The 17,452-nt window shown below is 34.3% G+C and overlaps 3 protein-coding genes across 3 annotated transcripts; 2 read left to right on the top strand and 1 right to left on the bottom strand.

Annotated features, from left to right (window-relative positions):
* Positions 1–5,641: 5,641 nt before the first annotated feature.
* LOC145565639 (BON1-associated protein 2-like) lies at positions 5,642–6,004 on the top strand. Its single transcript, XM_081625575.1, has one exon. It carries the CDS (start codon positions 5,642–5,644, stop codon positions 6,002–6,004), a length of 363 nt encoding a protein of 120 aa, XP_081481701.1.
* Positions 6,005–7,589: 1,585 nt separating this feature from the next.
* Positions 7,590–9,276, bottom strand: HSFB2A (heat shock transcription factor B2A). The gene is made up of 2 exons (XM_081624748.1): positions 8,743–9,276; positions 7,590–8,651 (listed from the first exon to the last, which is right to left on the bottom strand). The coding sequence occupies exons 1-2, from the start codon at positions 9,004–9,006 to the stop codon at positions 7,929–7,931; spliced, it is 987 nt and encodes a 328-aa protein (XP_081480874.1). The 5' UTR covers positions 9,007–9,276; the 3' UTR covers positions 7,590–7,928.
* Positions 9,277–13,310: 4,034 nt separating this feature from the next.
* On the top strand, positions 13,311–14,986 carry LOC145564443 (uncharacterized). The gene has a single exon (XM_081624747.1). It carries the CDS (start codon positions 13,417–13,419, stop codon positions 14,854–14,856), a length of 1,440 nt encoding a protein of 479 aa, XP_081480873.1. The 5' UTR covers positions 13,311–13,416; the 3' UTR covers positions 14,857–14,986.
* Positions 14,987–17,452: the final 2,466 nt, after the last annotated feature.

Below are 17,452 nucleotides of genomic sequence, written 5' to 3'. Positions count from 1 at the left end.
TTGTAAGCTATCGGCATACAAGGTCACTTGGGGAGGAAAACGGAGTTTTTCGCTCCCAGGTTTTTTGTAATGAAGTGACCTTTTAAGCTATCGGCATACAAGGTCACTTGGGGAGGAAAACATAACTTCTCAGCAAATAGTAATAATAAAAGTACTACAAGTAGCAAATTAGCATAACACTTCTCAGCAAAAGGACATAGAGCTTAAAAATATATGAATATGTAGAAGTTAATTTGCCTGGATACAGGCCAAGCGATTAAAATGGATTATGAAAACGACAACATTGGTAATGACACTTTGTTAGTAAGCAGCACTTGACAACATACAAGAAATGTTGTTACAATAAAATTTCCAATTTAGGGAAGAGTCGGAAGAATGAGATGTGGAACCCAAAGTATTGTTTTGTTAGGATCAGCTTGTCTCCCATGATTAACTGAGCACGATGATGGATGATCATACGTCCTCACTTGGGGGGCTAATTGTATGGGATGATATCTGGGCATGACCGGATCGCAAGGAGATGCTGATATGTTGCAGAAAGAGGACATGTCGGCCTGCCGCAATTTAACACGTGGCAACAGAAACTCGACACTTGGCACAAAAGGTTGTGCATGGGTGAAAGCCACCTGTCAAGGTAGATTACTATAAATAAGTAGGTAAGACCTCATTAATGAGGACATTAATTTCACTCGCTCTCTAATCTCTCTCTACTTTATCTCTCTTACTTATCTTCTCTTCTCAAACACTTTCTGACTTTATCATCGGAGTGGTTATCCCCGGATCACCCCGGGGTTAGCTAACTTCTTCTCATTGTGTAGGTTCTCAGCTTGCCGATAGGGGTATCAGAATCTCAGGTCCGAGTTCCTGGAAGAGTTGGGATCAGACAGAAACAGAAATTATCTATGAAGAACAAAACATTTTTAAAATATAAATAGATCGGAGATTTAGAATTGCATAACATATATATATATAGACATGTAACTGGCCAGTAACTTATACATACAAATTCATTACCGACACCATACCATTATCTATCACTTTGTCATTAAATACCCCATACATTAGTCTCGAAACAAGGGAATAAGTGAAAGCTAAGTATCAAAGCATTTAAAAATTTGCTTGTGTTTCCCTTTTAATTAAGTGGTTGAGTACTTGAGTATAATCAATCAATTAATCAATAATCAAAGCATAAATCCTATAAATGAAATCGACTAAATGAACCAAATCTAATTATTTCATGTAGTCCAGTGACAGGCTGACATATAGTGTAAAAGTTTGTCACATCCCATGACATGAGCCAAACTGATATTTTATATGAGTATATTACGTTAACAAATTAGTTGAAAGTTTAAACTTCCTACTTGTTCAATTCTTGGCGTTCTTCCTTAATTGAAAGTAAATGTTGAATTTTAAAGCTTGACTTATGCATGCGAAGTCTTTAATTTCTTGGCTTTATATAACCGTAGTGGTAAAGAAACAAAGCAACTAAAAGTATTGATCACTAAAATATGACAACGACAATCGAAACTTACATAAATGAAGCAATCTTTTGAATAAAAACAAATTTCATAGTCTTTTTGCATTAGTGCTTGTTTATGTGAAACTGATGGGAATTTTTTGGCTCAAACCTAATGAGGAATTCTTAAGCTTTAATTTACACTTAAGATTGAAGTTTACCTCATACAAATGCCCTAATTAATGAGTTTTAATATAATTGTCTTTTGCATAAATATATAACGAACCTTTTTTTGTTTTTTTTTTTTTTTTTTGACAGAAAAATATATAACGAACCTAGTACTCAACCTTAGCGTCATATATACATACATGGAGCCATGTCTTTTATAACACGGCGACATGACTAATGAAAATTATTAATTGTTTGTTACATACACGTAGACTAGTAATATGATTTTGTTATGGCTTATGTTAATTAAATAAGATTTCTAAAATGTATAATATAATGGAGATGATTGAAAAAAAGAAAAAGAAAAAGAAGGAATAATTTGAAAATAAGTAAATCTAATAAGAATTGATGGGGTGCTTGTACATAAAATTCTTTTATACTGAGTAGTACAAATAAATATGTTATTGATACATCACATATTTAACATAATGCAACCGAGTTAATATATATTTTGTATACTAATGGTACATACGGAGTAATATTATATGTTTGTGTGAAAAATGACTGAAATACTTTATTTTATTATTTTTTTAATCGCTAATTTAAGATACTAGAAGCCTAGGAGGACCCCCCACCCTATCACAAGAATTGGGGGAAAGAGGATTCAATCCCCAAACACTTAGAGACCGGAGGTGGAGGGAGGGATGAAGGGACTAACCATGCGTCCATGCCTATATATATTAATTCCTCGAAATATTTTATTCTTTTAAAATTTAAAAACCTAATATGAAAAGTGAGTAAAATTCCAGACTAACATCCAATGCAGTGAGATGAGAAAGCCTCCATATCATAAGGATGTTATGCTATATATAATATATTCATGGGAATTAGGGTTGGCAATTTCACCCGAATCCATGGATAATCGAACCACCCGATCCGATAAATGGATGAAAACCCGACAAAACACGGACTTTATATGGATGATGGATGGATCGAGTGATGAATCGGGTCGGATTCGGGTGGAGCTTCATCCATCCATCACCCGACCCATCCATCCATCCGCTTATATTTTTACAAAATTTCAAATATTTATTTACCTATTTGTAATACTACATAAGTATATATTTCATATATACTAGTAATATAAGTTAAACTTCGTATAATAGTGTGAATGTTGGAAAATTTAAAGATTTTGTCAACTGTATATCAAATTATTAGTTTATGTATATTAGTATTATGACTATAGGATGGTGTATTTTATTTCACCCGTTATAAACCCGATTTATCCGTGGATTATGGATGAATTGGATATGGATAAAGAATTAAATGATGATGGATGGGTTGGATGACGGATGAATCGTTGACAGATGGAGGTGGATTAAGCTCCACCCGATTGATCCACCTCCGATCCATTGCTAGCTCTAAATTGGGGAATACCAGGTTGCTAAGTAAATAGACACAAGCTCACAACCATTACATCAATACCAAAATGCAAAATACTCCCGTGGAATTTTGATTTGGATGCAGCCACTTATCTCATGGTTTGACATAGACTAACCTTCTAATCTTTTGACACGTATTTAGTTTACCATGGACAAAATAAACTATTCCTTAAATCAATATCATCCTTTTTTATTTCTCCTTTTAGATTTGATTTTATACTTTTATTCTATAGATTGTCATTTCATTTGATCAAGGTTACTTATATGGATAACTTATTGTGGGGTTATTCGTTTCGTTAGGTGTTACTTATTCAAGAGTTACTCGGTTAATTAAGGATTACTCTCACATAAAAAAACGCAACTAATCAACTGAGTAAATTTTTAGAATAAGTAACCCCTAAATAGATAACCCCGAAATAAGTAAGGGCCTGTTCTGATTTACTGAAGTGAACTGAATTGAATTGAAATGAAATGAACTGATTGGAGCTAAACTGAAATGAAGTGAATTAAACTGAATATTTTATGTGAGAAGGAAATTAGGAATTGGACTGAAGTGAAAATAAGCTGAAGAGAACAGACTCTAACTCCCGCGAATACACGTTAACTAACCGAGTAATCCCATAATAAGTAACTCTTAACCGACTAAGTAACCTCGGTCACACGATATGGTTAGCCACACAGACTAACATCGAAAAAATAAATAAATAAATAAATAAATAAAAACAGCTTGAATTCTGGTGAGGCACCAACATTCGACACGTTGCCTAGAATCCATGAATCTTTCTTAGTCAAATAATATGCCATGTGTCATATTCCTGTACGTTAATTAGGTTCCATTCATTCCATTATTTATCCAATAGGAATAGCAATTAGCACTAGCATCTTCACCTCAACAAAAGATGTTACACTTTACATATCATCCCTTGTATTTATCACTCAATATTTCTTCTTATTTGCATTAATCGATTAATAATGCTCCTATCTCGGGAATATTTTGAGACATAACACTTCATTTTCTAGTACTATCTAATAATAATCTGTTATACGTAATGCGACAACTCATAATATGCCTTTATCTTATTTTTTTTAGTTTATTGAAAGGTAATTTCAATGGTGACTTTTTTTATTGTCGCTTGAAATCTTTCAGCACGTTAGAGGATTCTCGTTTGTCGGAATGTGTCATACATTGATAAACAGGTTAATGTCTATCTCAAATTTACTATTAATATTAGCAATTGATCAAAGGGGGATTAATCATAAAAGTTGATGTCCTACTTCTCTATTTGAACACGATATCTTTAAGATTTTACCCTCATACTTATTGCCAAAGTCTTACATCCCTAACTAATCAATTCCTCCATTTCCTTAAAACCCCACTAATATCTTTAACTAAATCTTCAAAATCAATGAGAACTTTCTTGTCATGGATGCTCCTCCAAAAGCAAATACAACAACTAAGAGTCCATTTGTACACTTTATAAATTCTATGCTGTGCATTTTCTCCCAAATACCATTTTAAACTACATTCTGAAAATTAATATTACAATGGAAATTTTCTAATGTGAGAAATGGAGTTTGATACACCTAAAGGCCCACTTGATAAATAGGCAAATACCCTTAGGAGCCCATAAACAAAGCCCAGTTATTCGTTATTGATTTTAAGATAATTGCCTATTTTGGTCCATTTTCCATATAATGGACGATTGGACGGGAGCCATTTATATTCAAAAGCCCACCATAAATTAGGTTTTGTTGGTGAAAACACTGTATGTATTGGGTCTACTACATACACCACAATACATATATAAGATTATAAGGTTCATAGTTACCAATAAAGTGTTGGCTCACTTGATAAGGTTCTTACCTTCAAATCGTAGAGGTCCTCGGTTTGATTAGGGTTTTTAAAAAGAAGTTTCATAGTTAAACGTAAACCTAGTAATTGGTCAGGTCTTGTCAAGATTAGTGTAGGTTGATAACGGATTGGGCCAAAAGATGGTCATCTTTTATTGGGCTAATGTGGGTTGTGAGTTAATTTCGACCCAATGATGAGCAGGTCAGTAAATGAGCAATGATGGAAACAATTTATACTACATTAAACCATCTAAATTTTTAAATTTAATGAACATAAACTCTATGATAAAAATATGACTATGATTTTTATAAGAAGAAAGTAGCGTCATACCACCTCTACCACCACAAAAAGTCAATTTATAAATTTACTCGTATATATTTTCCAACCTAGACTATTTCATACAATTCGAATAAATTAAAGGAAAAAAGAGAGAAAAATTCAAACAATTGCCTCCTTCCTTCCACCATCTTTCCTTGAAACCCCCCTAACAAATTTCCCTATTAATCCAACGATTCCGACCAATCCTTTTCTTTTAATTAATTGATCTTGCTAATTTTAAGCAAAGCAATTCCATCTAATTCAAAAAAAAAAAAAAAAAAAAAAGAGAGAAAAAACATCATCTTTCATCAATCATCACTATCTCAACCTTAAAGGTTTTCCAAGATTTTGATAAACACAATGCACGCTCAAAACTATCATCAACAACGCATCCTAGAGATTAACATGACATCGGCCGAAAATTTAAGCATTAATGGTCGTTCGATCAAGAAAAACGCGGTCGCCTATGTTCAAACAGACCCATCTAACGTGGTATCAACCAAGATTGACAAAGAAGGTGGAAGTTTTCCAATATGGAATGATAAGTTTGATCTAAAACTTCCCATGCATGCAAGAAATATTGATGTTAAAGTATTTTGTAACCAACAATTGATTGGATCAGCTACAATTCCTACTTCGGATTTTATTGGAGATTATACGTCGTCGTCTTTTTTGCACGTGTTGAGTTATCGTTTGAGGGATCAACGAGGAAATAGCAATGGTATTATCAATCTCTCTGTTAGGGTTAAGGGATCAAATTATGTGTGATTTTCAATTCCAATTAGAGGATCAAATAGCATTGGTATTATCTTTCAATCTTTGATTTTGTATGATTTTGTTATTAAATTCTTTCTTTACTTTAATTCAACAAGAAAATTTCTTTTGTGGGTGTACTGGAAAATGGATTTAGCCAAACCTAAAGGCCCACTTAGTGAATAGGCAGTCACAAGCACAAACATCCTTAGAAGACTATAGTTAAAGCCCAACACCTTATCCACAATTTTTAAATTACTTGCTTAAATTAGCCCATTTTTATATTGTGGACGGGGCCATTTGTCTTCATATGCCCACTATTAGTTGGGCCCATTTTTTTTGTGATTATGAGATTACCTAAAAGATTAGTTATTTGTGAAAATATGTCTCTTTGATTGAAAAGTTTTGAAATAGAAGAGCTTAAAATAACACTTAAGAGATCAGTTTTAAATAAGCAGTCCTTTTCAATTTAACACATAAAAAAGCAAATTGGTTTGTATTTTGTACCATCTAGTATCTACATAACAGTACCTAAGAGGCGAGTATTAACTACAACTGGTCTCTTTGTTATCATTTTTTTTTGTAGTGAAATGGGAATACAGCTTTATCTTTGTATGTACCCCTAAATCCGCCAGTGTTTGTGATTGTTATAGATAAAGTAGCTCTTGGCTTTATTTATCATTTTCCATGTATATATGATATATCTATAGGCATTGTGACGATTTGAAGATAGCAATAATAACAGAATTGAAGACCTTGACGTCAACCAAACCCCACCCACCACATGCATTTTGGAATAGAATGTACGGAGTATCAATCAATGTACCATTAGGAATAGAATGCATTAAGAGGGAAAATGTGAAATCCTTGACCAATTTAACGCCTTTACCAAATGATTCAAGTATTTTTCAACCATGATAAATTTAATCTGTAGATGTTCCAAAATATCAATAAATTTGCGACATTTTTGCTCAATATCCATTTCTAGTTGGCGAAATATTAGTCTTACGTTAACAATCCACATTTATCACTTTTTTTTAATAGGTGCATTGCATAATCAATCTTGAATGTAACACACAAAGATACAAGCTACTCCTTCCTCCCCCCACCCCTTAACAATTATTCCATTTAACTTTATATGTTGACATTTCTTATCTTTTTTATGCAAAATCAAAATGAATGCAATAATATAATCTACTACCTCCATTTTATATCATTTACAACGATTTGACATAAAATAGAGAGAAAAAATGTCTAATCATTGCAAATAATATAAAACGGAGGTAATATGTTCTTCAGTACTTCCTTACACATGTATACTCATACAACAAAAATGTATCGATATATGAAAAACTATAAACATGAGACACTTAGGTTATTTTTTTGCTAATTCCGAGCTCCATTCGAATTCCTAAAAACTAAAATGGCCCCTAAAATCTTTACCGAAGATTTTTCGATATGTAAATCGATAAAAAAGTTAAATAAGACTGCAATTTACAATTTATACGAATTTTTGGGCTGCAATTTGCAATTTTTTTTTAAATGACTAAAATTTGCAAAATACGAACTTTAAATGACTACAATTTGCAAATTTTCCAAATTACGGACAAAAAATTTATGCCTCTTTTTGGAACGAGTAGTACAACACGGAGCAAAATCGAAACCATAAATTTAAACTTTTCATTATTTTTTTTTTATAAAAAAAGAGTTTAAACTTTTTCTACATTCAGCTAAAAGCCTAACAGTAACAGATCACCACCCCCCACCACTCACAGCCCCCCCAAATTCAGAAATCTTACCCATCAACCTCCTACAAACCAGGGGCAAAATCGTAAAACCAAAGAACCTTCTTGATAAAAGCACGTGACACAAATTTCCATCACGTGCAAATCCCATACAAAATCCCTAACTCTAATTAATACCGTAATTACCATGATAATCAATTACAAACCCTCTGATTATGTCGGTGATACTGTTTAAGCCAAGGAGTTTCCTGATTATCAATCACACCATTCCCATCCAACGGCTCACATTTAATCTCAATATCAGTCTCCATCATATCATCTTGCACGTGCACCACACCCTCCCCTTCCCCACCATCTTCATCTCCTTCTTCTCTCCCTCGTTTCATTCCAATAGCTACACCAAATATCTTAGGTCTGTCACTGTCATGGTAATCTCTAACCCCCTCCAACTCCTTACGTGGCAGCAAATCCAACGCCTGTTTCATGCAATTCGTGCTACTACTTGTCGCCGAAGAATTCCCTTGAGACGTTGCAAAATTGTTCATCAATGAAAATATATTGTTGCATAACGTCTTCATGTTTGTTAATTCTTTGTTTAACTCCTGATTTTCTCGCCTTAATCTCTCGTTTTCGTCTATTAATTCTACTCTGTTGTTGCCACTACTGCTACAATTGTTGTTGTTGTTATGGTTGGTGCTTGTATTATTGTTGCAATAAACTAAACTTGGAATTCCTAATGGCGGAGAATTCGATATCACCTGTTCTTCGCCGGAATCTCCCGGTGATGCTTGCCGTTGCGCCACCGTCACCACCGCCGTTGTTTTCCGGCGTTGGATGTCGCAGAGTAGGTGTTTCGAGCCTCTTCGAAACGAATCGTTTGAGAACTCCCATCGGTCTGGAACTACTTTTCGAAATCCCTAAAAAATCGCGCAAAATCGAAATTCAGCATTTGAATTTGAATATCATTCGAAAATCATATTTGATGAATATGAATAATGATTTACTTACGTAGGTATTGAGCTGACGAACGAAGGAGGAGAAATTGTTGTGCTTGAAATAGCGAGGAAGTAAATCGCGAGCGAAGACGGAAGGATTCCAAACGACGAAGCTAGATCCGTCATCATTCCATGAAACGACGTCATCAATGGAAGGATCTTCAACCAGTTGGTAAGTTTTCGTCAAAAATGGCGTCGGAATTGACCGTTGAGAATCTACACCACTTACGCTGCCGCCTCCGCCGACGACATTTTCATCTCCCGCCGGCGTAATCATCGCCGGAAAACCACTTCTCTTCAATCAACAACAATCTAGATTTTTTTTCCTTTAATTTTTTCAATAAATTACGTAAATTATCAATTAAAGTTGTGAATAATTGAAGAATATACGAAGATCTGGAAAATGTCTGAAAGAGAATAGAAGGGAGAGAAAATGGAAAAAGAGAGAGAAGATAGGAAGATATTGGTTAGGAAGGAAAGGAGGAGAAGCTACGTTATTGCTTTCGAGAAACTTCCGTTCATTTTTATTTTTCTTTCTTTTTTATTTTTAATTTAGTGGGAGGTTTCTTAAGTGTTCCAATTTAGTGTGTAGTGGTAGTCTATTAATGGCCGATAGTTTTGAGGACCCCACAAATAAGATATTTTAATTTTCTAGAAGAAAGATTCTTTGTAAGAGAATAATAATTTGCATTTAATAATTTAATTCAATACTGGTACAGTACTACGTAGAGTATACTATGGATATTTTTGGTAGGTGAGCAAGGGTGTTTTAAGTAGATTGAAATTTCGTATAGGTCAATTGATTGATTCAAACTAAATTACAGGCGAATATCCTAAAAAATTTAGGAGGAAGCCAACAGAAGGATATTTCTTACCTAAGTAAATATTAGACATATTCAAGGTTATGAAGTAAAATCCTTACGGAATACCACCAATCCACCATTAACTTACTCAATCGTACAAAAACACTCCGTATTGTGGATGAGGTTAAAGAGAATGTGCTAGAAATTGTAGTTCTACTAATCTTGTGACTTGTGATATGTCCTGATGTATATGGCAGCAACAGAAATGACTTTATTTTGTTTTTTTTCTCTGATTGTAACAAAAATATCTTGGATCATATGATATGACATAAAATTGATGTGAGTTTAATTAGAAAAAATCATATAAAATATCTATATTGATTTTATTTTTCATTGAGGCCTCATCTAGTTTGATGTAAAATATTTTCATAGAAAATAATTTTCCCATTTTCACTTATTTGGTTTGTGAAGGGGTGATAAACAATTTTTCCAAGGGTGAAAAATTTCATTCTTTATGATTGAAAACATTTTCCTTTATAAAACAAGGGAAGCTACATTTTCCTCCCTCCTCCTTACCTCCTTTTTTACCCCTCTCATCCATCCTCACATTTCCACTCCTATTTTTTTACTTTTCTTGTATGCAACCAAACAGTGAAAAACTAATTTGCAATTGTGATTTACCTTGAAAATATGTTTTTCATGAAAACTAATTTTTCATTGAAAATATTTTACATCAAATCAAATGGGGCCTGAATATCTTACAAGATTGAATTTCTCCGTTTTGTTATTGGGCCTATAATCACCAAAAATAAAATGATCCATCATCCATATTTTAAAAGGTATGGTGATACTTTTAATTTTTAGACTAGATCGAGTAATCTTCATCATGCGTGATTCATCCCTTGATCAATTGTAGCACTTCATTCTTAACTACTCCGTATGATGTATTATTACTATTTCACTTTTAGTTTAATTAAAATAAGTTCAAATGAGAATGAGTTAGGGTGGTATTAGGATATAAAAATATGTATGTATTTATCGGTCAAAATGTGTCAATTTTTAATTATTTAATTTGAGATACATCTATTAAGAATTTAAGAATACGTTTACATGACTGATTGATTGCATCATGTTGATTTTTTAAATTCAATTCTTCATGGCGATGAATTGATGATCTCCACAACAAATTACACTGGCAAACAGCTTATAACACCTTATCACAACGTTTATTATATTTGTCTTTTATAAACATTAAAGTTATAAACTTATAGCTGAGTTTGAGCCAATAAGTTAAGTTTTGAAATTCATGTGAATTTCTAAGGCCAATGTATACTTTTAAACCGTAGAAAGTTTCATAATTTTGGTCCTTCATAAACAAATTAAACATAAACACACTTTGAAGTTGTTGTTAGGAAAGTTTTACTCATTGAATTTAAATTCCTCAGAAATTTCATTGCAGTTTCATTGGTTCTTACTTGTTCTTTTAATTTCCAGGTTGGTTGTAAATGGAATAGAATTTTGCATCAAATATTGTGACTTTAATTTACCAGTCTACGGAATCCTCCCTTTATCAAGTCCAAGTATTTAAATTTCGTTGACATGCAAGATGCAACTAATACACGCAATTAAGTGTGAGCTGAGTGTTTTGGACGTTGAGTTCAATGATGGCAAATTGGCAATAGAAATATATGTATAATTTTTTAATAACATACAAATTATTTACTTGTTAAAAATATGATTCCGATTTCTAAATGATGGTGATAGCAGTGGTACGTGCAGCCTCAAATTGGTATTGTTATAAAGACCATTGCAAACGATATTCGATTTGTTAAGTATATATAACGTAGTAAGTAGGATGGATGGTGGTTTGTTGCCCTGGTTGGGGCTTGGAAGTAGATCTGGCAATCCTGACCCAGACTCGATGACCCGATACGGATGACCCGACCCATGATTCGAAATTGACCCAAAAACATTGACCTGAAACCCGAATTTAACCCGACCCATACCCGACCCGAAATGGAGTTGACCCGATCCTGACCTGACACCCGAACTGACCCGACCCGAAGTTGTCCTGACCCGAAATTGACCCGAACAGACCCGATACCCGAAATGTCCTGAACTAAAATTACCTTATAATTGAACTTAAAATGTCTTGTACCAAAAATAACTCAAATTGTTCATATTTAATCGTAGATAAGCTCATAAACTGAATTGGTAGTGTTATTATAACAATAACAAAATATATATTGCGTATAAAATTATTGATTTGAGCTTGATTCACAAATGAAACAACCCGAACATGACCCGACCAGATTTTGACCTGACCCGAATATGACTCGAACATACTTGATCCGAAATTGACCCAACCCAAAATTGACCCGACCCGAACTGGACCCGATTTTCGACCCGAAGTTCACCCGAAACCAGAATCGACCCGACCCGAATGTTAGCTGACCCGAAATGACTCGACCCGAAAGTGACCCGACCCAGTCCCGACCCGAATGACCCATTTGCCAGGTCTACTTGGAAGTAGAGGTGTTAATTTGGGTTCATGAGTTGGGTTCGGGTAGGTCGGGATCGAGTATATTTCAAAGCTGAGTCGTGCCAAATTCTAAATTTACAGTGTTCATGTGAGTCAAAATCTAAATCGGGGGTTTTTTTTTTAGACTAATTTGGATCGGACCAGATCGATATATCGATCTGGTCAGTTTTTAACACCTTTACTTGAAAGTAGCGGTTGTACAAAAGGCAAATGGTTGGAATGTGTATATACATACATGCGGTCATACTCATCTAAAAGTTCATTTTCATCAATTTATCTACCACCATGAAGGTTATTCATATTCAATGTATAAATTTAATTTCATCATATTCACCCTATGCCACCACCCAAATAAAAATCCAACTACATGTCAAGCTAATCGACTAATGCGAAGTAAGTAATAACAATCATCAGTAAAATTACTAAGAAAACAACTGATATAAAACAAAGGCATCACGTTAACTTATGTGAGGGTGGCATCACATAAGTTTTGGTGCTGGGCTAGTGAGCTCAATGATTCCAAGAGCTAGTGTCAACTCCTACGGAAATTTTGGGTCGGAAAACTTAAGGACTTTGCTGGTACAGAGAACGGAGTAACAACGATGCTATCACTATTTGGCTTTTTTTACGAAGTATTTAGAGTTCACATGCTTTAGGAGTTTAGGTCTAGAATAAGCATAATTCATGTTACTTATGTGTACAAAATGTCATCAGTGGAAATGTGGGATTAAACCCCAAACTTCAAAGTTATAAGGTACAATCCTTATCGATAGACCAAGTTAGGCTTGGTTTTAAAATAACACACTTGACTTATACGTTGTTGTGCATGAAATGTCTTATCAGCATTACCATTAATTTAATCTTAATTGAGAATTAGAGTAGGTAACTATGTAAATTTTCTAATCTTACACTTTACTAGGCCATATGCCCAGACAAATGAACAATCATTTTATTCACTTAGACTACCACCTTCATCCACTCGACAAACACCAGGGCCACTCCTAGGTGGTACGGCTTGGTATTCAGGTAATATATAAAAAAAAAAAGTGTTTTATACTCCGTATAAGAGTATAAAAAAACTAAACATAGGAACGCTGTGAAATACGGAACAAGTTACAAGCCACAAAACTAACTCGAACTCGAAATCTTCGAGTGACTGGACGGATCCAAGACATCCACACTGCTGCTTGGTCCCGAGTCTCCCGACCCAAGTCGCCAACATCTTCTCCACAATGACCAAAAAGTCTCAACTCTTAAGTTGAGAATTTTTATCAATTCTCACTCCCTCCCATTTTATTTGAAGCAATCAAAATTCCAAAATCCAAGCAACAAACACTAAGAAATGTATACAATTCTAATCTCATACAAAAACTTGATCTTTCAAATCATCCTTTCCCTTTCAATCTCTCTCCTCCTATACTTCATCTCTCTCCCATCACTCTTACTTCAAGGTCTCAACACTTACATTCACCCAGATGATGTTAACCCCAATAAACCAACTCAATCATCAGGTCCAAAAGTCGCCATTAGAAGACCTTCGGATCAAAATCTTAATGGGTTTCAATCTCTTTCCTCAAGAACATCGTCTGATCTCAGGAACAGGAAGAAACCCAAGGAGAAATTCGAGTTTGATGAGAGTAAAGCTCAGATCTTTCGATTGAGATTAGGTGATGCCCAAATTTGTTCTCGTCTTTATTATGATAGTTATAGAAGTTGTTTCAATTGCTTTTTTGTTGCCTTTTCTTGCTTTTTGTTGCACAAGTATTTGATTTTGAATGTGGGTAATGATGATGTTAATGTTGATGATAGTAATGGAAATTCTAGGGTATTGAAAAGTGGATCTTTAGTTCCAATCTTAATTGGGGTTTTAGGGATTTTTAGAGTTTTGATTTCGCTTTATCGTGTTTCCCTTGAAAGATCTTCATCTAGGAGGTCTGAAAGGGGGTTAGGGTTGGTGATTGGAGTATTAGGGTTTTTTGTAGCTCTGATGATCTGTGTGGGAATGTATCCTTGGATAATTGACTTTGAATTTAGCTCAATTGATGGATTTGGGAAGTTGTTTGTGGCGCTTCTTTCGGGTTTTATCGCCGGGTTTTTGTACTTTGGAGCCGGTAAGAATGCTCGAGCCTTTTGGCTTGGAACGGATCAAATAAGGTGTAATTTGTCTATAACTTCATGTGGATGGTTTGCACAAGTTCTTTTCTATGCCAATTATGTGTTGTTGGGATTCACTGCTTTGCTTTGGATCAACCCATTTGCCGAAATTCTTGTCAACAAAAACATTGGTGATGGTAAAGGATCACAAGTTGGTAGTATCAATAGTGGAAGATTGGTTGGCAATGTGGGTATGGCTGAAGCCGATTTTGCTAAGTTTAGGCTGTTGTGCTTGTTGCTGTCGGGGGTGTTGCAGGTTGTTTCATTGCGTTGGAATCTGCAAACGTACTTGAATGAAGCTGTGTTATCATGGTACCAGAGGCTGCATGCGAGTGTAGTTCCTGATATGGAATACAGTAGGGCGAAGGTTTTCCTGCACAATCACTTCTTGTGCCTTGCAGTTCTACAATTTTTTGCACCCGCTGCATTGATGCTTCTATCGTTGGGATTGTCTCAGGTTGATGAAGGGTTATTTGAGAACTTTCAAGTGGTTTGTGGTTTGCTCCCATGCTCGGTATTTGTTAAAGAGGTTGCCCTCTTTTTAGCTTGGTGGGTTTCCTTTACATGGTTTGTTTTCACCTCAGCATACCTTGCTTTCTATAGGCGTGGAGTTTTGTATATTTCATGATGCTTTCCTTGATTTGTCAAGGATGGCATAGATTTTCTTGACCATTTTTGGTAGGGAGAGGGTTGTCACTGTAACAATACACGCTGGGTGTTCTTATTAATGAAAGTGATTTTCTTGGATTTCATTATCTTTTTGTTGTCCCTCTATATTATTCATGTTCGATCTTATCTTTATCCAGTAATTACACTTTTCATAGTGCTTGTTTCTTGAAATGTAAGAGACCTTTGAAGTACTCAAAAAACTAAATCATTGACTGCACTTGCATTTTTGTTACTCATGTCTGAAGGTGAGCTCTTTAGCGCCATTGATACCTAATGTTCTGTTGGTCTGCTGCATGTTATAAAATGGCTGCTTCCTTGAATTACTCAGATAGAAGCTTGTGTATCCTGCCATCCTGGTGAAAATTCTCGCTTGAGATCCTTGAAGTAAATTTTTTTTGTGTGCGCCAAATCCATTAGAGATCTCAAAAATATAGGATCCTTAAATCTTATGTGCATTTTGTATTTGTTGGAAGATGAGCTCTTCATCACCATCAATACCTTTTGTTTGTTGGACTACAAGGCATGAAATGGTAGATTCTGCTGATGAAACAATTGCATGAGAGAAAGGGCTTACTTGTAATGTAATAGTACGTATACTTGGGATATATTTCTGTTGCAATCTCTCTGCACTCAGTATGCATTGTCTAAATGTCTTCCCCTCATGGTGGTACTACTGCTAGTTTTCAGATAACTGTGTTTTAGCTTTGTGAATCTGGTTTTGTTTTCGTGGTTTTTCATTGGCTTGATTTACTTATTTGGGTATATTGTATGAAGACACGGTTACGTTGCTTGACAGCTTGAGCAAGTTACTTCTAAAGGAATAAGGGGCATCTGCTGCCCTGATTTTAGCATAAAAAGTAAGACTGATGATATGTACCATGACACTTTTCACGAGGAACATGCTTAGAAGATAATGCGCATATTTGCTTTGGAATGTTGGTCGCTTATCCTGTTTTGAACTCAGGTAAGATACTTGAAAGATTTATTCTCTCCTGTTGGTAGATTACTTAATTGCACAACTCAAGAACAAGTGAACTTGCTCATCAAGGACAATTATGATAAAACTGCTGGTTTAGGACAGAAATCCCATGACTCGTGAAGAAGTAATTGCTCTGGTGCTCCATTCTTTGTAAGGAAAACATGCTGTAGCTTGTAGGTGACACCATATGATGGAATATCTTGCTTACTGCTTAAGTCTTTAACTTAACTTCAAAGGATCAGCTTACTCCGTATTCATCATTATGCCTACTACTTTGAATGTGAGCATTGGTGGTTGTATAATTTTAGATACCTTTAGAGGATCATTTGTTTGATTGGAAGTTCTTATTGCTATGTCATCCCGAGTTTTTTTTTTTTTTTTTTTTTACACTGTAGGTGCTAAATGCAAGTTGATGTTGGTCATTCGATGTTTATATACAAGTAGTTTTGAGTGATACTGCTCTAATACTGATCATTTTACATCTACTGTAACTGTCTGCAACCTGCATAACCTAGAAGTAACAGGTTATTCTATACAACAGTAGTTTAGAGAGGTTCGATTCACAAAATTCTACCCTGATAAGAAATAACTACTCCCGTATAAGTGATGGATCCAATCAACGACCAAAGTTTAAAACCTACAGAGTATAAATAGCAAGAATAAATAGTGAAATATTGCAGGAGAACACAGAAACCTAAGATATCCAACGAGAAGAAATAGTGAAATACAGCAGGAGAAACTTGTTCACTCATTCATAAGTGAAATTTGTTCATCTCAAAAAAAGTTCATTCTGCATTACTATATACTAAGATGGTTCACAGCCAATGAAATTCACTGAATAAATTGTGTTCTAAATCTTGAATCTGATTTGCATTCTAGCTCGACAAGGATATTTGTGTCATCATATACTTCGTATGATTTTCTCCTAAACGCAACTAATAATAATTAAATTAAATTAAAATCATTTTGGGAACTCAAAATCAAGAATTATATCTTTCACAACATTCTTCTTCCTATTGAGCCCCTACTTACCTCCATTAAAGATTAAATTACCAAACACATAGCTCATTAGGAAAGATCATCAATCTCTAAAACATAATTTAACTTGTTACACTCTATAAATCAACAAAAATACCCATAAATTAAGATTAATTTAGGACTATAAACATAAGTAAAACTATATAAATTTCAACTACTACCTCCGTTAAATGTTATGTGCAACTTTGGGGTATTATTTGTGAGATATAAAATATTCCAAAATTACACATAACATTTAACGGATGTACTATTAAATTAAAATAAGTGCTATAAGTTGGGTAGGTAATAATAGTATAATGCATGATCTGTGTCCCCGATTAAATAAAAAAAAGATGGAAAAACATTCATTTGTTTGAAAAAGAACATTCAGGTGTTTGAAAAAAAAATATGTTTTATGTTTGACAAATAACACACATTACTAAAGAACATGAAGACATAACAAAAAGAACGTGATAAAAACTCTATTAAAATTTCATGAAAAATTACATATTAACGAAAAATCTTTAGCAAAGTCAAAGAGCATACTTTATATCATCAA

This window comes from Chenopodium album, chromosome 10 (assembly GCF_948465745.1).
Source record: "Chenopodium album chromosome 10, dcCheAlbu1.1, whole genome shotgun sequence".
NCBI classification, from domain to species: Eukaryota; Viridiplantae; Streptophyta; class Magnoliopsida; order Caryophyllales; family Amaranthaceae; genus Chenopodium; species Chenopodium album.
Note: the sequence above shows the minus strand (reverse complement) of the source record. Positions and strands in the feature narration are given on the sequence as shown.

Excerpts from the sequence above, each read along its gene's own strand:
- LOC145564443 (XM_081624747.1), top strand. The coding sequence starts at position 13,417 with ATGTATACAATTCTAATCTCATACAAAAACTTGATCTTTCAAATCATC.
- LOC145565639 (XM_081625575.1), top strand. The coding sequence starts at position 5,642 with ATGACATCGGCCGAAAATTTAAGCATTAATGGTCGTTCGATCAAGAAA.
- HSFB2A (XM_081624748.1), bottom strand. The coding sequence starts at position 9,006 with ATGATTACGCCGGCGGGAGATGAAAATGTCGTCGGCGGAGGCGGCAGC. Across the intron at positions 8,652-8,742 it reads TTCGTCAGCTCAATACCTAC|GGATTTCGAAAAGTAGTTCC; the intron begins GTAAGTAAATCA and ends GCGATTTTTTAG.